The 21,838-nt window shown below is 46.4% G+C and overlaps 1 protein-coding gene across 1 annotated transcript in view; it reads right to left on the bottom strand.

Annotated features, from left to right (window-relative positions):
- The window catches only part of Cfap58 (cilia and flagella associated protein 58), a 108,663-nt gene that overhangs the window by 50,385 nt on the left and 36,440 nt on the right, over positions 1–21,838 (bottom strand). The window contains exons 10-15 of the mRNA NM_001420090.1: positions 21,269–21,430; positions 20,300–20,446; positions 13,487–13,627; positions 12,387–12,610; positions 9,533–9,644; positions 7,520–7,624 (exon numbers count right to left, since the gene is read on the bottom strand). Coding sequence (NP_001407019.1) covers positions 7,520–7,624; positions 9,533–9,644; positions 12,387–12,610; positions 13,487–13,627; positions 20,300–20,446; positions 21,269–21,430 — 891 coding nt within the window. The remainder of the gene's footprint in view (positions 1–7,519; positions 7,625–9,532; positions 9,645–12,386; positions 12,611–13,486; positions 13,628–20,299; positions 20,447–21,268; positions 21,431–21,838) is intronic.

Here is a 21,838-nt window from a genome sequence, read left to right as displayed (position 1 = left end):
TGTGTGTGTCTGTGTGTATATATGTGTGTCTCTGTGTCTGTGTGTGTAAGTGTCTATGTGTGTATCTGTATGTGTCTGTGTGTGTGTGTCTGTGTCTGTGTGTCTGTGTGTGGGAGTGTCTATGTGTGTGTCTGTATGTGTCTGTGTGTGTGTCTGTGTGTGTGTGTCTGTGTGTGTGTGTCTGTGTGGGGGAGTGTCTGTGTGTGTGTCTGTGTGTGGGAGTATCTGTGTGAGTGTCTATGTGTATTGTGTGTGTGTCTGTGTGTATATGAGTGTCTGTGTGTGTGAGTGTCTGTGTGTGAGTGTGTCTCTGTGTGTGTGAGTGTGTGTGAGTGTCTGTGTGTGACTGTGTCTGTGTGAGTGTGTGTGTCTGTGTGTGACTGTGTCTGTGAGTGTGAGTGTGTGTGAGTATGTGTGTCTGTGTGTATGAGTGTCTCTGTGTGTGTCTATGTGAGTGTGAGTGCGTGTGTGAGTGTCTGTGTATGAGTGTGTCTGTGTGTGTGAGTGTGTGTGAGTGTGTCTGTGTGAGTGTGACTGTGTGTGAGTGTGTGTGAGTGTGTCTGTGTGTGTGTGTGTGTGTGTGTGTGTACCATGTACAGGCAGTGTCCACAGAAGCCAGAAGAAGGCATCAGACTCCTCTTCTGATGAGCTGTTGACTGCCATGTGGGTGCTGGGAATTAAACCTGGGTCTGAGAGAGTAGTACTCTTAACCACTGAGCCATCCCTCCAGACTTGGGTTTGAAGGGATCATTGGGTATTCTTAAGAATACCAAATGAGGTTTGGTAATGAGTAATACTCAACACACCAAACACATTTCTAGCTATCCTTGAAAAACAAGGTGACACAAAAGCCTGGACTCCACTGATTCTGACAGCTGCTTCCTGGAGACGGGACCCACGGTTTCCTGTGCTACAGTCCCCAGCGCTCCCTTTTGCTTCTGACTCTGAGAGCAACATTGGACATTTCTGATCCACCTGTGCAAAGCTCACTTCACGGCTTCTCAATTCTAGCCTGGCTCTGAAAACAAAGGAATTTAAACACTGGGGGGGGGGGGGGGGAATCAGCTGCATTCAGTGATCCTTATGCTTGTGAGGGCCTCCAGCAAAAGGTGAAGCTTCCTATACCCTGCCTTATGTGCATTATTTATTTAGAATGCATCATGATGATGATGAGGAGGAGGAGGATGGTGATGATAGTGATGGTGATGATGATGTAATAGCAGCCATCACCACACACATGCTAGCATGATCCCACAGATGTCTTCAAGGAAAACAGTAATTAATCCTGTGAATTAGACAGGCTCCAGGGCTGAGTGGAGTAATGGCAATGGCATATGCAAGTATGTTTCAATTGCATAGGCTTCCTTAAATGGGACAGGAGCCTGGTTAGAAAACAACAAGCAAGTCTTCCCATCCATGCCTAAGTTCCCAATATTTCTCTGTCTTCCCAGAAAAGTGCAACCCGAGGCTCCAGAACCACTGTCAGCTAGACCTAGGACAAGGAATGGACTTTGAGCACACCCATGGGAGTTAGCCTACCTCTGCACACAAAGGCATCACAGACAGAGCCATAAACCAAAAGCAAAGCCCAAACCCCTGTAAAGTTAATAATGAAGTGTGGAGACAACAGGAAGAATAGGTCCCTGTCCTATTGGCCCATGATTAGAACCCAACGTCCGTAAGATGAATGACTTTCAGAGAACCACCATTCCTCCAGCATACATCAGTCACTGGACAGATATTAGTAGGGACAATGCTAGGACTACAATAATCACCAGGCAGACACAGAAAGGAAAGCAATGATATGTAGAGCCTGCTGTCTCGCAGAAAGGTATCAAATGCACAATGGTGGGCTTGGGGAGGGGTACTCTTTGCTGATAAAGTACTTGCTGTGTAAACATGAGGACCTATGAGTCTAAGCCCTAGAACGTACACGAAAGAGTCAAGAGTTGTGGCATATGAATACAATCCCAGTACTGGGAAGGGAGCGACAGGATCCTTGGAGCTCTCTACTCAGCCGTCCTGGCCTACTCAGTAAGTCTAGGCCAATGAAATAGCCTCTCTCAAAACACACAGTACATAGTGCCTGAGAGACAATAGCTAAAATTAACCCCTGACCTCCACAGATACCTGCACACACACACACACACACACACACACACACACACACACACACACACACGCATGCACTGGCACACATGAACACACATGCAAGCATAAATGCAAAGCACAGTTATTATAATGTCATCAATCATAGGTAGGATGTGAACAGGACATCAAGGCACCTTGATCAAACTTCATCAAAAACATCTAACCTAGGAAGAGAGGCTTCCCCGAAGAGGAAAGTGGTATTTACAATAATAATTCAAGAATAAGGAGTCAGCTGGGTGTTTATGTCTTCTATAAGATCAAATGTTTGAACTCTTAGAACCCATCTTGTAGTATTGTTTGGGAAGGCTGTGGCACTTTTAGGAGGTGGAACCTTGCTAGGGAAAGTGGGTTACTGGAACAATCCTTGAGGAGGCTTTATAGTCTGACTCCACCTCCCTTTCGCTCTCAGCCACTTCTTGCTCCTGCTACTATACTTTCCCTACTGGCTGCTATGTCCCAGTTCCCCCTACCCCCCCCACATCACCCCCTCACCCCCACCCTCATCCCCGCATCCCCACCCCACCAAGGTGGGCTGGGTCCCTCTGAACTGTGAGTCAGAGAAAGAAAGCAATAACAAAAGAAACCCTTTCTCCCTTAAGTTGCTTTTGTTGTCCCTTATTATAAGAGCAACATTGTTGCATTTTATAAGGGCAACATTATGGCATTTTATACGAGGGTCAAGCAAATGATTAAAACTGTGTGTACAGAGTCCTTAGCAGAAAGAGAAGGCAGGGAGATAAACAGGAAGTGCCTTTCTTAGTTCTAGCTAGGGGAAAATGTCTTCCATTTTATCTGCTTCTTAAAAGTTGTAGAGCCTCTCTATGCCATGACACAGAAAAAACATCACCTAGAAGTTATTCTAGGACTCAAAAAAGCACAACTACAAACCTTGAAAATTGTGAAGAATTGTTCCTGTAAGTGCTGAGAATTTTTCTAATAGGCTAATAAAACACATAAAGCTAAGAGAATGACCAATCCTTGGAGCAGTTCCGGCTTGGCCGGCATATCAAGGCTTGATGTCTGGGGATACATGACTGCTAAGGGACTTTGTAACAACCAATCATAAAAGACTAAACCGGATTGATCCAAAAAAAGGAGTGAGATTTTGGAGATCTATAAAAACTGCTTGCTGACAGACATCAGTATTATTAATAAAATTATCAATGTTAACGATGTCATTGTTAATGATAACTGACCACTCTTCTCAACTCGGATGTGAAAAATTATTATTATTGCCTCAGATTTACAGATGGGGAGGAAAAGAATTGAGACTTCTATATTACTTACTTTTCTGTTGGCTGTGACTATGATGAAATCAACTTACAGAAGGAAGAGTTTACTTGGGCTTAGAGCTCCAGAAGGACAGGAGTCTATCATGGCTGGCAGGCGTGGCAGCAAGCAACAGGCTTGGAGGCAGGCTCAGGGGACTGGAGGATTGCGTCTTCATCTCCAAGCACGCGGCCAAGAAAGAAAACCGGAAGTGGGATGCAGGCTCTCAAAGCCCGCCTCCAGTGACGCACTTCCTCCGGCAAGGCGGTACCTCTTAAACCTCTCAAGCCAAGCAGTGCCGCCAACTGGGAGCCAAGCGTTCACACGCCTGAGCCTGTGGGGGAACCAACACAGCTCCTACTGATGACCACATATCAAACTATATGCCATAAACAATCTGAAATCTTGAACCCTGGTGTTCATAAAACATTAGATACTCTAAACAAAGCAGCTCGTGCTTTTACCACAAAGCAGCCTGTCTGTGGTTTGCTCAAATGTCAAAATCCAAAGGTGTGACTGAGAGCCCTTCATTTAAGAGTCCCAGCGAAAGCAAAAGGATAGAAATGATGCCCCACCTTTGCCAGGACAACCACAAGGAAATCCGTTTATCTCCTGGGCTCTCCTTAGAAAAGATGCGGTTCCTCCCGGAATGGAAATCGACCAACCTCCTGTCAAGTCTAGGATCCCAACGCATGTTAAATGGTCCAAAGAGCCCCAAGTTAGGAGCTTAACATAAAGTTATCTCTCTGAACACACAATATTGCCTAGGGAACCTGACAGAAACAAATTTAGGCACATGGGTCCCCAAACAGATGACCTAAGTTCCGTCTGTGGATCCCACAGTGGAAGGGGAGAACCAGCTCCCTACTGTCCCGACTGTCATACAATGCTATGGCACGTATGCCTGCACTCACACATACATGAGACACAGACACACACGTACACGCACACACACACATACACACACTCACACACACACATACACACATACTCACACACACGCACGCACACATATACACACATGCACTAAATATAAATAAGGATTAAATACTGCAAAATAGGAAGATAGAAAGGAACCATGGTAAACATTAATGAACTAAGAACATCGGCCAAAAACATACACAGAGCCAGATATTTTTTTTCCAATTTTTTTTTAACAAAGGATTTTCCTAAACTATAAAGAACCCCCCAAAATTCAAAACTATAAAAATATCATTTTAAAGAACCCTGCTGGTAGGTCTATATTAATATTAGATGAATTTTAGCATTCTTGTGAGAGATATTGAAGAAATAATTCCCCCAGAGGAGAATAAAAATTATACCCTTTTGCTCACCTTATGCTCATACCGAAAATGTATTTGAAGTTAAAAATAGTGCGGTAGTAAGAAGTCAAGCTGGGCATGATAGCATCCATCTTTAATCCCAGCACTGGAGAGGCAGAGGCAGAGGCAGGTGGTAGGGGCAGGTGGCAGAGACAGGTGCCAGAGGCAGGTAGCAGTGGCAGGTGGCAAAGACAGGTGCCAGAGGCAGGTAGCAGTGGCAGGTGGCAGAGACAGGTGCCAGAGGCAGGTAGCAGTGGCAGGTGCAAAGGCAGGTGGCAGAGGCAGGTGGATCTCTGAGTTCAGAACATGTAAAACGCTCATATCTTTTTCTAACCCCAGGGATCAGTTACTTCTAAAATATCGTTTACGCTCAAAGTCAGTGCTGGATTCTAAAGAGCACATTTACTGCAGTCCTCGGTGAAAAGGAAAAGATCATAAGGAAAGTTTAACCCAGATATGCACGGATCTGAAGACCTTAGAGTACACTTTTCATTCTCATGAGAGAACCGGGGATCCTTCAGACTTCTTCTCAATGGAGGAATAATTCTTAAAGGAGAAAAACTTTATGACTAAATAAAAACACCGTATATGTCCAAGACCTGTGGGGAGGAACCTGGGTGTTGCTTAAAACACACTTTATGGTTTCAAATGCTTGTATTAGAAAATGAAAGGGCTGTGGGTATAGTTCAGTGACAGAATTCTTGTCTTAAATACGCATGGTTCTGTCAACACCAAGAAAAGAAAAGAAAAGAGATGAGAAAAGAGGAGAGATGAGAAGGGAGCGGGGAGGAGAGGAGAGATCTACAACTGTGCATCTACTTGAATACGGTAGAACAACAGATAAAACCCAAAGTATGTAGAAAGAAGAAAATGACAAAGTTAAGTGCCAGGGGCTGGAGAGATGGTTCAGGGGTTAGAACACCTCCTGCTCTTACAGAAGACCAAGGTTTGGTTCCCAGCTGCCAAGTCAGGCGGCTTAGAAGTGCCTGTACCTCCAGTGCAAGGGGATTAGGGCCTTCTCGTCCCCACAGGTATCTGAACTCATGTGGTGCACATAAATTCACACAGGTACACACATATGCACATTTTCTTAGTTATGACACCAAATGTGGTATAGAGCAAACTCTATAGAAATATAAAACAGTTTGTTTTAAAAACTGAGCCTTGATACGACATAAAATTTGATTCTCTTTATATTTTACAAAGTGTCGCCGGTAACAGAATGGCCCCAGTAACAAGAGAGTGAGGCCAAGATACTTGTGGGTTCTGGTAGCTTGAGTCTCGGGTATTCGCTCCTAGCTGCCTGGCTTTGGGACGGTGGCCCTATAGTGACATTTTAGAATCGCAGTTCACACTGGGGAGTCCCCGGTGCCTGTGCTCTAACTAGCTACCTTTGCGAGACCTGCCAAGTGAGGTATGTTCCCTTAGTGAGAACTGTCACTGTTGTCTCTGCTTCGAAAAAACGTCTGTGATTCTCCCCAACTCATCGAACTATTGATGGGAAGCGCTACCTCACTCCAAAGCCTGCCTTCTCCACACCCTGCACGTCTCCTAGAGAGGAGGGAAATACAGTGCCCACTCCAGGTGGGGACGTCTGCATGGCTGTGGGCGCGCTGTCCAGCCAACTTTAGGGGAAACACGTCTAAGGTCAAATTCAGAGTAGAAGAGGGACATAAGGCTCCTCTCGCACGTGTGTGGAAGTTCCTACCCCTACTAATGGTCACCCCCATAGTTAAAGTCACGGGCTTTGGAATTGATATTTCCTGTGGACCGAGTAGGAAGCCGAGGCTTTTCAATGCCTCCAAGAGCGCATTATCATGGGTTCTATTGTTGTCTTTAACGGAGACTGAGAACCTCAGGTGCAGAGAAATCGAAATCAAATAGCTGCAAGCCAGCAGGAGGAGAGAGCAGATTCGGGCCACCTGATACCAGCCTTGCTTTTCCTTCCTCCTCCTCAAATCCCAGATCCCAGCTACAGCAATGGCTGATTCAATGCCAGAATTTACTTCCTAAAGTTCTCAAAGCCAGCATGGGGAGAGGATGGCTCAGTGGGTATGATCCCTGGCCATCCAAGGGCGAGGACCTAGGTTTGAACCCTCAGCCACCATGTAACCCAAGCAAGGCTACATATGCCTGCAACCCATTACTGGGAGGGGTGAGGTGAGCGGATACTGGGAGCTTATTGGCCAGCAGATCTGGTCAGAAAGGCACAATTAATATTCACTGAGGAAACTAGAGGCTCTGGTGGATGGCTATGAGATGCCCAGCATCCCCCTCTAGCCTTTGCACAAATGTGCACTAGTGTGCCCACACCTCATCTCTGTGCATACCCAACCCCCACACGCACATCACATCCTCAAACTCGTCTTTCCATCCTGCTCATTCGGATCCTCCCGTGGACAGATCCTGAGTGCACGTATGTACGGAAACTGTTTTCCGAGACGGAAATCGCAGCGCTTCACAGCGCATGAAGATAGGGAGGGAAGCAGGTAAGATAATTTGACAAATACAACCGTAGGAAAAGTGAGGGGTGGGGGAAGCGTTCACATGAACTGGCTGCGGTAAGTCTAGCCTTGAACTTAATTTCCCAGGATTCTTGAAACCTCGACGATCCGCAGAGTAAAAGAACAATTAATCTGGCTGTTTGTTCTCCTTGTGTGAGTCACTGTTGCCATCTACAGTTTAAAGATGAGGCTTACAGCACTACAAACCACTAATTCCAAGGATCCTGGAGTCTACCTTGCTTGCCTGGGAGGCCCCGGCCGGGAAAACGTTACCTGAAGAAGAAGTTCTTTCTCTACCACCTCTTCTGTCTTGCTGATGAGCCGTTTCTGCAGGGTGTGGATTTTCTGGATCAGCTCGAAGGTACTGGGGTCGCTAGCCTGTCCCAGGAGAGCAGCGGGAGACAGCATCAGTTCCGAGGCACCACGGTCCATGTGTGATAATTATTCTTTTATTAAAATGCCTTTCCCACTAGTGCATAAAGAATTAAATCCAAAGAGAAAAGCGTAACAAATGACCCAGCCTTAAAGCTCCCCAAAGCAGACCACAGTCCTCACTACGGCTCTGTTTAACCCACAGGTGGGAAGTGTGTTTGTTCCATCAGAAAGAATGGCCCTGATCATCATGCGACCGCACGTGATGCTTGGTGCTTTCCGTATAACATCACGCTTTATATCACGGGACAGCTGCGAGACCATATCGACCTTCCCCTTCTACAGACAGGAGAACCTGGCAGCAGAGAAGCCATTTGCAAAGGCTGGGAAGGGTCTAAGCTGGATGGGAGGTGTGCCCTGCTGCAAAGGCTGTGGCTTTCCCTCCCATCTCCTGTTTCCATAGGAATAACTTCCCGGATTTGCTCAGCCTTGGGACTCCCCTCTGGCCATTGTCAACCAGAAGATTCAATGCAGCACACCATGGGGAAGGGTTCCAGGATGGGACATCTGCAAACGGGAGATAGCAGAACGCAGCTGAGGCCTTTAGCGTTCAAACGCAACGGTCAACCTGGACAGCTTTGATGCTCCCTCAGTAGCTATGTATATGCTACTCAGACAGCGCTACAGGTGTGAGCTGACCATTTGTCCCCTGGACTTGGAGCCAAACTTTGCTGTCAGTCACGCTGACACTTTGAATTAATCTAGCAGCTGGCTTTTGACAACCTCCCAGAGTCCTTCATCGTTTTTTTTAAACAGAGAAATTGACATGGAGTTGGAAATTTCCGAGATCTGGAGATTTCCAAGATCTATATGCGAACACGTGGACTAAAGTGACGTGAGGTAAAGCAGGTGGGAGACTTTAACTCCACCTCCCAGGCAGATCCGTGACATCACCAGGTTAGTAAGCTTGCACCACCTTGGGCACTGAAGAGGAATGAAGAGGCTATTCCAGTGGCTCCAGTTCTGCTCACACAGCACCAGTTGATGCCCGTATAGCGGGACAGGATTTGGCACACACTAACTTGGCAGCCCTGGATGTTGTTAAAATTCAGGCCTTGTGTTTACACAATTTTAAATGCATTATCTCTAATACTTTCTTCATTAAAAGTAAATAAAAATAAAATCCTATTCGGGCGAATTTCCATTTTACCCTGAACTTTCTTGTGCTGTAGACTTCTGTATCTCAACATTGTAATTGGCCAGTTTCTCAAAGTCCCTTTTGCTACCCACATTGCTATGCACAACCCAGGGAGCGAGCCATCCCTGTCTTGACTGAGCAGAGTTTGTCCGTCACTGTTCTCTGCAGAGCTGGTTAGTGATGACTATCGGGAAGCCACAGAATAAAACCAGAAGCTGATTAACCCATCCTTTCCTATGGGACTCTCACTGTGTCCCCAGATCCTAAGAGAAAGGCTTTGGCTAACACAATCTAGGCCTTTAAAAAAGATTGGGTCCCCATACCATATTTCCTATAGGAAATGGAAGAATAGAGAACCAGTTGAAAGATGGCTAAGACGTTGGTGGCAGACATTGCTAAAGGCAGTTAATTAGTCAATGCAACCCCAAAACTACCTGGAAAGCAAAATGTGCATCCATTAACAAAAGCAATGTACAGCTTCCACGGGGTCTTTTGAGCGGCAGGTAGGATTTCGTCTAAGACTTTAAAAACCGAACTCAAATTAACCAGCTGGTTCTGAAACAGCCCGATTTACACTTGATCCCGTGTTAGCCTTGTCGGTGACAATTCTCATATCATTAAATTAAAAGGTCTTCTCAATGTGCTTTGGGTCAGAAGCCTTGGGCGGGTGGAGAGGAGAGCTGGGGACAGGAAGCATGCACGCTAGCAGGTGTTACCTCAAGCTTTCTCCATCTGTGTACATTCATGGGGTTCTCCAGCTCCTCCTCCAGGGCACGGCACCTCGTCCTTTCCTTCAGGAATTCCCTTTGCATGTGGTAAAGCTCCTGCCTGGGTAAGACAAGCTTGGTTTTGCAAAGGACTTCTCTGGAATGCGCCGTCTTGGCTACAGAGGGCTGGGGACACGGCTCAGTGCATAAGGCACTTGCCCTGAAACCATGAAGGCCACAGTTCAAATTCCCAGAGCCTGTGTAAAAGCCAACCAGGTATGGTGAGCCACCTGGAATCCCACCCATGGGGAGACTGAGGCAGGAGATTCTCCCCAGATCAGCTGGCTAACCAGTCAAGCTGGTTTATGGGATCAAGCAAGAGATTGATCTCCATAAAGTGAAAACCCACAGAGAGAAAAAAGCACTGGATACCAACCCATGATCCCCACAAGCCCATGTGCACATTCACATGTGTTCCCTGCACATGCGTGCATGTGACATACACATCCATGCAAAGGTTAATGAATTGATTACTGTAGACACACTGCATTTGGCATCAACAGCTAGAACTAGGAAACTCATTAGCACTGAGAGAGGCCAACTTCGAACCTAGGCAGGTCACAAAGGATGCTAATTCACTTGGTGTTCAAGAGCAGCCTTATCTCCGAACAGCAACAGCCTTTAGACTCTTGATTCTGACCGTTCAGGGGATTTAGGGGCATTGTGGAAGGAACCGTGTCGGGAAGTGAATCACAAGAGTGTCAAACACATCTCGGTGTTTCAGTGAAACTGTCTCCAGGCACCATCAGTGAACACTCTACATTTCAAGTGTCACACCTAACAGTAAGTCATGGCACAGGAACAGGCAATAAGCCAGCACCAACTGTGGCCTCCATCCTCCATGTTCAATGCACAGCATCCCTTTGCCTGGACCCCATTCCCCAGGACTTCCACTCTATGAGATCTAGTGTAGGGCTTATAATCTACAGGTTGAAAAGGCCCCGCAGGCAACTCTAATGTGCAAAAGGATTTAAAGATGCTGAGTGTGGAGCTTTGAAGAAAGGAAACACCTTATGTCCCATAGCTACCAGTCACTGGGGGATGAAAAAGTCCTGAAACTCCAGATTTTGTTTCAAATGGGTCCTTAAAATCCTCAGGCACCTCCAGTTAATAGGTAGATTGTCACACCCAGGCTCAGCACCCTGAGTCACCCCATTCACCAGAACCTTTGGTGGGAGGAGAAGAGGCAAATCTTTGCTTTGACTCACGTAATGAAGGCAGTACTATCTGTCCTCATCTGCTGTGGGTGTGCAGATTACTAACACGAAGCCATCTCTTTTACTTAATTGCTTCATTTAAACCAATAATACAACTTCCCCTCATTAACAAGACAAACCATTAGAATTAACTGCATGATGTTCGCTCAACGGGGAGCGCAGAACAAGCTGCTTAGAATTAAAGGCATATTTTTAACACTTTGTTTTTCTAGCGCATCACTGGGAGGGAAAGGCAGTAGTACAAGCTACCATGTCTGAGCACTGACTGTTCAGGACACTCTGTGAGTCACGTCACCTTTGTTTCTACCTTTAACGGTAATTACCAGTCCGGACCTCAGAGACATTCAGCTATCTGCCCAAGGTTGCACAGCTGGTAGGCAGCAAGGCTGCTTGCCTGCATCCTTTCTGAGACTTCCCTCTCCTTGGAAAGGGAAATAAAATCCATTACTAACAAACTAGTAATATTGACTAGGAATGGATCAAATTCAGTCCTCTGTGTGAGCATAGAAATAGCTCAGGACTGACAAAGACTATGGTCCTTAAGTTTATTCAGTGGCCACTTAAAATGAGCCCATTTCTCTCTGAAGCATCAATGGTGGTCTCTCTGAGTAATAAAGTCGTGGGTGGTGTCCCTAATCCCTTCTTTGTGTTTTTTTCTGCATTTCCTGCATTTTCTACACTGAAGATGTCCTTCGTTCATCATGTGAAAGACAAGTCCAAAGCCAAGGGGTTGATCGATCCTTGATAGTGGCAGACTCACACCTCCAGCATCTGACCATCAGAAGTATCTTTTCTACTAATTAGTACGAGAGGCAGATCCAAACTGCATCCTTCTCCCTAGAGGTGCCTGAGGATTTTAAGGACCCATTTGAAGGCCAAAGAGAAGCTGCACCTCTACAAGTCAGTGGGGAATATAGAGAGTCACCACAGAAATACCCGCTCTCTCCTTCAGTTCCCCTCGGTGGCCGATATGAAGCACGATGTTTTCCCAAAGAGAAAACAGAACCCGTGTGGTACAAGGTTTAAAACAAGGAGTTCAGTGAGCCCAATGGAAGCTGCGAAAGATTCGTCAGGAGTCAGATAGGAAGTTGGCCGCCTCGTAAGGAAACAGCTTTTCAGAGAGCAATAGAATTAAGCTTCCCACCTCTTTCCAGTCTATACGCTGTTCCAAGAAAAACCTGTGCTCACATTAGCAAGATGGCTATTGAATGTTGATGTTCCTACTGCCTGACTAAAGGAATTCCAAAGAACTCGTTGAGGGGAAAAAAATTTCTGGATTGTCCATGGTTTGTTTGTGTTTATGTTTTGATTTGAATCTTCCTTTTGAAAGAGCCAAAAGGGGGTTTTAATTACATTTATTGCTCTCCCCTACACCCTCTGGCCTGTTTTTTGTGACCCGTCATGAGCACAGGGGAAACTTTATGGAAAGGTTGTTCTTATTCAATGACCGTTTTATCCTGTAAAATCTATATTTTTTTGTACAATTTACCAAGGGAAAAAAAAAACAAACAAAAAACAAAAAACTAAAAGATTCACACAAGGTCATTAGGGGGAGCTCCCCGCAGACCCCCACGACCTCCTTTTACCTGAGTTCCTCCACGTTAGCCACACTCCTGGCAAGGATCCCCTTCTCCCTGCGAAGCTTCTTGATCTCCAGTTTCAGGATGCGCATGTCCTCGACCCTCTGGTTGTACTGGGTCTCGCCTTTGTTCAGCACCGACTGTTGGATCTTAATCTTCTCATAGAGCAAGGCCAGCTCATCGTTGCGCCGAACGAGTTGAGACCCCAGGATGTCTCTCTCACTGATGACCTGGAAAGACATGGCCACTTGGAAGGGAGGAAGGTCTCTCCCCTCACCATGACAACAGCATCCGCTTCACCCACAAACATCAACTGAGTGTTCTGGCAAGCATCCATGAGATACTCAACATGGCACCCCTCCAATTGCACAGCCACGGTCTCATAACCCAGGGACGCTTGGCCTGGAGCTGTGTCCTTCTGCTTGTTTTCCCTCCCCTATTTATTTTTTTTTATTTTTTAAATGTTATTTATTTTTATGTGCATAGGTGTTTTCCTGCAAGTATGCCTGTGTATTGGGTGTGTGCAGTGCCCACAGTGGCCAGAAGAGAAAAAGGTGTCAAATCCCCTGAGATTAGAGTTAGACACCTGGGTGCCAACATGTGGGTTCTGAGAGTTGAACCCTGGCCCTCTGGAAGGATAACCAGTTCTCCTAACTACTGAGCTGTTGCTCCAGCACACACAACCCACTCTTATAAAAAGGTTTACATCTAAATGCTTTTCTGGTAGGCCCTCCCTTGAAGCAGGGCAATAACCCATTAAAGACCATCCTGGGCTACACTGGAAGAGCATTTCAAAAAAAGAAATCTAATCCTCAAATTATACACTTGAGTTTCTATCATTTAATTATGAACAGCAATTATACATGAACAACTATATTCTACTAGAACCAACGTTCTCTGAAAACAAGGACCTGTGGTTTGACTGGTCAATGAGACCCCATTACTCAGAAGAATGACCGATGCTAGGAAGTGCTTCCTGACTAAGTGGAATGGGTGGTTATTTTACCGCCAGCCCAAGACTCTGCCATTCATCTTCAAGCATGACTTGCAAAGGGCAAAGGAATCATGGTAGCTAGTGGCGAGTGAGGGAGACAAGGAGCGTCTACCTGGTCTAATTCCTTCTTCTGCCTCAGCCTCTCCCCATCGGCCTCGGCAATGATGCGCAAGAGTTTCCTCTCTTCCACCTCCTGCTTCTCAATGAAGTGTTTGGTCTCCAGGGCTTGCTGTCTCAGCTTCTGCAGCTCAGCCTGAGAGAGAACAGGTGACTCAGACATGTTGCGTTCAGGAGTAGCCTAAACCGGACCACTGGGCTGGATCTGGAGGCACGGCTATGTTTCTAATGCTTTCATCTCGTGTCTCACTTAGCAGAATTCCAACCCTATCACAACCCAAACAAGCATAGTGTGTGCGTATGTTTGTCTCTGTGTGTGTGTGTGTGTGTGTGTGTGTGTGTGCGCATGAGCATGCGTGTGCACTTGTGCACACCCATTTTAAGAACCATCAGATCAATAATACTGGTAACAGTGTTCTAGTTCATTCTGGAAGCTGTGCCCTAAGGGCGTCCTACCATTCTTCTGTCTAAGCATAGAAAGGGTCTGGCTGGGATCCCTCACCTCCGTCCCCACCCCCCACCCCGGGCCACAGTTAACTAGGAACGGTTCTGGAAGAGGACAGGGGAGGTCTCTATACGTACCAGCTTCTCTAGTGGTCCTATCACAACCAGCACACTTACGGCTAGGAGAAGGCCCATTGCAAGGATGAACTGAGTTAGTCACACACACACACACACACACACACACACACACACACACACAAGCATAGAACATTTTGCTAGGACAAAAAGGAATGTTATGATGTAGAGAACACTCTAAGGCCTCTCCAATGCAGACACAAAGATATGATATACAAGTAGGGTGCAAACAATATTCACATTGTTGAGTCTGGGCGACAATTTTCAGTGTATCTTTTATTATCTTTGTGTCTATGAAAGTTTAGGGGTGTTTGCACGTGCATGCCTGTGTATGCAAGTGCACTTTTATGTAGAAGCCAGAGGTCAGTGTCATATGTTGGTCTCTCACTGGGTCCCAGGGCTCAGCAATTTGACTAGGCTGCCTGGCCAGCCTGCCCCATTCCTCAGTCCTCAGGCTGGGATTATATGTGTGCACTACTATTTATGCCCCGTGCTATAAAAGAATGCTAGTGATCGAACTAGCATGCTTGTACAAGAAGCATGTCCCTGACTATTTCCCAGCCTGCCCCTACACACATATGCATGCACACACATGCACATGGGCGCACACACATACTTTTTCTATCATTCAGACAGTGAGTTGGTATTCCAGGAAGCCAAAGCAAACGGCATCACTGAACGGAGACCTCAGAGATGCTTTCTCAGAGAGCTTACACCTGAGTCAAGGTTAACTGGAGACTAAAGTGAGGTTAACTAGAAATATAGGAAAGTGGGGGGAGCAGCTGTTCAGTTAGAAAGGAAGTTTCCTCCCAGCAAAGCCATTTCTATCTACTGCACAGCATGCCGGTGACTTAACAATATCCTAGACGTGATTGTGTGTGTCTCACGCAGGGGCAAAGGGAAGCACGTCACTTAGCCAACCCCGCTGAGCTAGTAGGTAGCGATGTTTAGTTATCCAAGCAGGATGTTTCAGTGCAAAGGCCTGTGCTCTGTGTCCTGCCTGCACCCAGGACTTTCAGATCAAATACGGAAGATGAGTCAGGCAGTATCCATTGCGCACGGAAGGTGGCTGACGTAGCCAAGAACAACGTGAGCTCGCCATCTGCTGCTGTAGACAAGGGCGTGAGCACACATGGGAAGGAGTTTATGTGCCTGCTTGAGGTTGGCAGGGAAGAATGAGTCAAGTCCTTGGCAGGTGACAGATGATGCCCAGCTGGAGAGGTGTGTGTTGGAGGGAGGCATCCAACAGTCAGGGTATATGAACCAGCTCGGGCAAACCGAAACATCTGGTGCGTTGAGTAGACATCACCATGCCCCACATGGCTGGATTAAAGGGATAGATTGGGGGTGGGAAGAAGAGAGGCTGACAAACAGCTGGGCAGGCCTGGAAAGGGGTCCTCTGACTGAATACACTGTGGCGATTATGCATCGAGGAATCAGTGGCCCTCACGTTAAAGAAAAGACAAACGTGTCTTAGGGAGGTCCCATGCCCGGCCACGAACAACAAGTAGGACCACTGACCATTTAGCACAGAGGACAGGAATGAGGAGGGGTTTGCCCCCCTACCTCATGACCACAATCCCTAGGGCAGAGATGAGGTGATATGAGGCCATAAGGCCTCAAGTGTGTGTGTGTGTGTGTGTGTGTGTGTGTGTGTGTGTGTGTGTGTGTGTGTGAAACAAATGGCAGTGCAAAAGGTTTGTAATTTTTTTCCCTCAGGTAACTATTGGGACCCAAGCTTACCAAGGTAACAGGAAGCTTATGAAGCAACCAAACTGAGGTCGAGGCCTGATTCTAGCCTGTGAGGGCCAGAATTCCATACTGCAGCTTACCCAAGCACTAAGAGATGCTGCACACCTACCACTGGATGTGCGGTGCATATGAAGGGCAACCGGCTCCCATAAAACCAGGGGTTTCTTCCATGACTGTTTGTGTGTTCATTCATGAAATATGTTTTGATTTGGGGGTAAGCAAAAAGAAATACTGGTCTCGTATTTACCTCTCAGGGGGAGTGCCTGTGAGAAGAGAGTGAGGAACCAGGTTTTTTGCCTTTTGTTTTTTGTTTTGTTTTGTTTTTCTGGTTCTATAATCATTTCCGGTGGCAGCAGCAAAGACAGCAATGAATTACCTGTTTGGCTTGTGCCTCCCTTCATAAAACTTTTATTTTCCCATATCTGCACACTCACTTCTCTGTTCCTAAGTGCCAAGAGCGGATCAGAATCCATCAGCAGAACAAAATGAAACCCTTGTTATATTAAAATGCAATCAGCGGTGTGTAAAAGTATCTGTCTGAAATGTAAAACCAGCCGCGTGCCTGGCACTGCTGGGCGCCTTCTCCGTAATAGATCAAAATTCTGAGTGGTCTCCTTATGTCATAAATTTATGGGCTGTAAACAAGACGTGGCATTAGGCATTGGCAGCAAATGTTAACATCAACAAAATACCCAGGGCCTGATACATTTAGCTGTTATAAATCTGAACTACATCTCAGGAAGGGTGACAACTGCTTTGTACCCAACTGCTCTACACCCATCAGGCAACCTCCTAAGTAGGATTAGAAGATTTTGCACCACCTGCCAAATGTGTTACTGGTGACAGGAGATTCTAATGAGGTGACTGGACACACCCTTCAGTAGCTACCCTCAGGATTATACAATGTAGCAACCAGTGTCTGTGGGCTGCTTATCACCAAATATGGCTCTGGGCATAAATAGTATCTCAAGAGCCAGACTTAGGAGGGTCTCACTGGCTCATGCATGCACCAGCTGAAGTCTTCAGCCACCGGTGTAATGAGGCTTCTTCCTGCCCCTGTGGGTGACAGCTCCTCATTCATGTCCAGGGAAGGAGTCAGTAAGTGGAAGGATGTGGTACCCTGAGACCAGTCCCTAACGTGCCACTGAGCTCTGGAGGCAGAGAACTTGCTGCTGCATTATTCACGGAGAATCAAAGCACTTGTCAAACAGATGGCGGATGATTGGGAAGAGGAGAGACAGCGTCTGAGCCTTGTTAGGCCAGGAAGGCAGACATTCCAAATGAGGTGGCTCCCTCAGTGTGGGTGAAACAAGACTGGAACTCAATGAGCGGAGAGATCCGGATAGAGCCCGAGCTGAAGAGATCTCTGGCATGCTGTCAGAGGTGTGCTGCACTGACAGTGTCTATGATCCCAGGACAGTAGCGACCGAGGACCACAGAAAAGGAGGAAGAAAGGGACGCAAGGAGAAAAACTGGTCAGATGAGGGGGTGAGTGGGTGCTGATCGCCCCCATGGCAACTGTCTGCCTGGAGGCTTCGGGAACTAGTGGGTTGCTTTACCCTATACAAATGCATCTTGTGACCCACTGAGCCAATCGGGCTCCTCCAAAAGGACTGTGTACCCACATGGTTTTGTAGAATGAAAACATAAATAATCTTTGGGGGCAACGTTACTAGAAAATCTGTTCTTTCCTCCGAGGTTTCAGTTCTCAGAGCGAAGATACTTGCAACCCAGAAACCTGTGGGCTTGTAACTCCAGTTCTTTGTTGTAGCCAGTCAACTGGCTGGGACTCTACGTGTGAGCTGTGTATTGTTCTAAGGGAGGTCAGGAAGGCTTAAGGCTAGGCCAGAGTTGTCCATATGCACAGACAGCACCAGGACAAGTCGCCTTCAGATAAACTCAGATGAATCAAACAGTCATCCTGTCTCTGGTCCTCGTCCTCACCTCAGTGAGAAAAGCTGGTAAACCTCTACGACCAACCCAAAACTCTCACCTTTCTATAACCAGCGACCACCAACTGTCTGCTCCAAATAAGATCACCTCCAAGAAGCCTTTTGATCACCCCACCGCGTCTACTGGTTATCAACTCTGCTTGCTTGGGGAGGCAGAAAAACACAGCCTACTGCCCCGTGTTTTATTCTGATGCTTCGTGGGCACAGTATTTGTAGATGCTAATGGTGGAGGGCACCATTGAAACAGACACCATCTAACAACAGACTCCAAGGAACTGGTCGTTGGTATGGGGTGCTGTTCGTTCTGGAACGAGAGTCTGTGGGAGGCACTTAGTTCCAGCTTGGACTCCACTGTGGGCTGATGGCTAATCTTCTAAACTGGGCACCATTTGGGAAGCAAAGATGGGAATGAATGCATCATCCAAGAGAAAGAGATGATATAGCAATTAGCAAGGATTATTATACTAAAGCCTTTCTAATGTGGTCCAAGAGGCCCCTGGTGCAGCGAGGTTGATAACGAGATTTTTCTCATTGGTTCAACAGTAACTAAAGCCCATCCCACTACTGACCTCTGGGATAAAACAAACCGTCCCCCATTTAAACTGCTTCTGAACAAGAGTAGATACTACAAAAACGCAGGGTGTTTTTAAATTTTGTAAAGTTCTTTAAATATCGATAAACTTTCTGAAGAGTTTTCCAGTCTTTCTCGTGAGCTGGAGTGATGGAATGAAAGCCCCCAGGTAAATATATCAGTTACAACGTCCTTTTCATCAGGGTACTTTTGTTACAGTTTAATCTTTTTCAGACTGAATGTCCCTTAAATTAATTTAATGCGATAGTTCCATTTCCATGAAAACCTAACATCAAACGTCAAGATGCCAAGCCCATTGTTAAATTGAGAGTGTATGTTTCAAACTATGTCATCCTAGAATCAAGGAAATAGGACTTGAAACCTGTGTGATGCTATATGCCATTTCAAGACCATGTTTATCTTTGAGAACTACTGTTTGCAAAAGCCATGCTACTCTGTCTCTGACTTACTGTAAAGAGACAGGCACATCTTAAGCAACCATAAGTAGTGTGTGTGTGTGTGTGTGTGTGTGTGTGTGTGTGTGTGTATGTGTGTCTTTATGTGTGTGTCTGTGTGTGTCTGTGTGTGCGTCTATATGTGTCTGTGTGTCTGTGCGTGTGTCTGTGAGTGTGTCTGTGTGTGTGTGTGTCTGTCTGTGTCTGTGAGTGCGTCTGTGTGTCTGTGTATATGTCTGTGTGTGTCTTTGTGTGTCTTTGTATGTCTTTGTGTATGTCTTTGTGTGTGTCTGTGTATATGTCTGTGTGTGTCTTTGTGTGTCTTTGTGTGTGTGTCTGTGTGTGTCTGTGTGTATGTGTGTCTGTGTTTGTGTGTCTTTGTGTTTGTGAGTCTGTATGTGTATGTGTGTGTATGTGTGTCTGTGTGTGTATGTGTGTGTATGTGTGTCTGTGTGTGTCTGTGTGTATGTGTCTTTGTGTATATGTGTCTGTGTTTGTGTGTCTGTGTGTGTTTGTGTGTGTGTGTGTGTTTGTGTGTATTACATCAAAATTCCATCACTCTCTTAGATGTTCCTCATTTCAGTTCTTTGGTCCAGTGAAGTAGAAGGGAAATCTCTCTTACATTGTGTTAGGATACACAGTTTTCTAAACTAGTAGGTTTAAAGGCCTTACCTAGTAGGATGTGGAGGTACCTGCCTGTAATCCCAAACTAAAGAAGAACAGTCAGGAGGCTCATGAGTTTGAGGCTAGCCTGAACTGCTTAGCAAGACCCCCTCTTAAACAAAACAAAACAAAAAAAAAAGAAAAAAAGAGAGAGGGCTAGAGATATAACTCAGTAGTAGAATGTTTGCCTTGGATGTACAAGGGCCTGAGTTCATCCCTAGAATCATAAAGACAAAGCAGATAAATACACAGGAATGTCTTAGTAATATCGATGGAGACAGGTGTCCCCTGAGGGGAGGCTGCAAATGACTGAGACCCCCAGATGCAAGGTCAGCTGTGGACCCGGTCCAGAGCCAACCAAGTGAGGAGGAAGCTCTAGTGGGTACCAATCCTACAGACAGGAAAGACACCAGCACACAAAGGGGCGGCGGCTGGGGACAGACAGGCAAATAGCCAGAGTGGAGTCTGAGAATGCCGGGCATGAGGAGAGGGCTCGACATGGGTGCTGAGTGCAAATGGATGGTAGCTGGCCTATAAGGTCAAGGACTTCCTGGGCACTACCAACCTGCTAGTCTCTCTTCCACTGAGGCATAGTAATCAGGAACGAGCTGGGAGGTGCACACCTCCACCCCCTTCCTCCCCCACATGACTGGGACCGCCTCCCGCATGGAGACTGGTTCTCCCAGCACCTGGTGCCGGTGGCTTCTGGATCTTAGCGACGACGGAGACTATGGGAGCCTTCCTTGGTCCCTCTCCCGGCCTCCTGCTGCTTCAATGAGTGGAAGCTGCCTGTGCCCAGAAGATGCCAGCTGTAGCTGCTGCTCTAAGCCCTGTACCTTCAGTGTCTCTTTCTCCTTTTCGATGCGCTGCTGTTCCAGATGCAGCTTCACAAGGGCAGCCTCCTTCGCAGAGATTTCTTCCTTCAGCTGGTCCACCTGATGCGTCATGATCTTCAACTTTCTCTTCATTTCTGTTATTTCATCCTAACAAGAGAGGAAAGGACTTGAGAGTCAGATGAGCAGATGCCGCCCTCCACGTGGAAATTCAATATTTATTAAAGAGCCTTCTCAAAACATTATCTTGACCAAATCTGATTAGGCGATTCCTTTGTCTCTTGTGCCCAGCAGTATCAGAGTACCTTATGGAAACGGCACAAAATAGTCTCATGAAACACACACAGCGTATAAACAGTGACATATGCAGCACACACATGCAACACATGCATACATGCATGTACACATCTGTTCACACAAGCACATGTGTACATATACATGCACACACATGCTCGCACAAGCACATGTGTACACATATGTGCATACATACACACACACACATGCACACATGCATGAACGCATATTTGCACACGACCTAGCCTTAGTCATACACACACACACACACACACACACACACACATGCACACATGCATGAACGCATATTTGCACACGACCTAGCCTTTGACTAAGAAAATCAGGAGCACACGAATCGTTGTGGAGAGACCCCAGAGCCAAGTTCTGGAGTTAAACAAGGAAAATGCACAACTGCAGTCCAAGCCTTGGCAGCTGCCACCAACCATTTTAAAGCCTACCCATGGTGCAATGGCAATTTAAAGGAGACTGAGCAATCCGTGGCCTACTGAGTGACGTCACTCCCATTCCCAGCAACGTGATGGTGTGTGTAAACTGACGCTTTTCCAGCCAGGGTGAACAGGACTTTTTAGTCTTGTCTAGGCCACAAGAACAACAGGAAGTGCTTTAAACCCAGCACGGGGGCAAATCAGAATATAAACATGCGAAGAGCTTGCTTACCTGAGCCTCCACCAGGTTTTTGCTGTACAGGTTTCTGTCAGATCTCACAGCTTCGTACAGGTTTTGCTGCTGTTTCAACTTAGTCTCTGATTCAGCGATTTTCTTCCTGTAGTCAAAAATCTGTATTTCTCGGACTTTAATGTCTTCCATGTTTGCAAGGACCTGGGGGAGAAGAAAGCATTTTGAACACAGTTAAACGGCCCATCTGTACTCACGGGCTTGGGGGAGATGGGGATTTTCATCTAAGAGTGGCTGCTAGAGACGCCAACATTCAGAAAACTGGAGAGACCATTATCACTTCGCCACAACTCAGAAATGGAGGCAAACCAGTCAGGGCCAGGTATTTTACACAGATGACACTATCGCTCGATTATAAAGCCTTAACACAGATATTTTCTAGGATCATAAATAGGGGATTAATTCCATCCTGGAAATTTCAATTGATCAAAAGTGGGGGTTGGGGGAGCGGTGAATCTAACAGATCTGACGTGTAGAGCACTAGGAAAGCTAAGAGAGGCTTTAGTTGCTCCAAGGCTGCCCGCTCAAATTCACTGTGAGGTTTTCTTTGTA

The sequence above is a fragment of the Rattus norvegicus genome, chromosome 1, assembly GCF_036323735.1.
Source record: "Rattus norvegicus strain BN/NHsdMcwi chromosome 1, GRCr8, whole genome shotgun sequence".
Classification (NCBI taxonomy): domain Eukaryota; kingdom Metazoa; phylum Chordata; class Mammalia; order Rodentia; family Muridae; genus Rattus; species Rattus norvegicus.
Note: the sequence above shows the minus strand (reverse complement) of the source record. Positions and strands in the feature narration are given on the sequence as shown.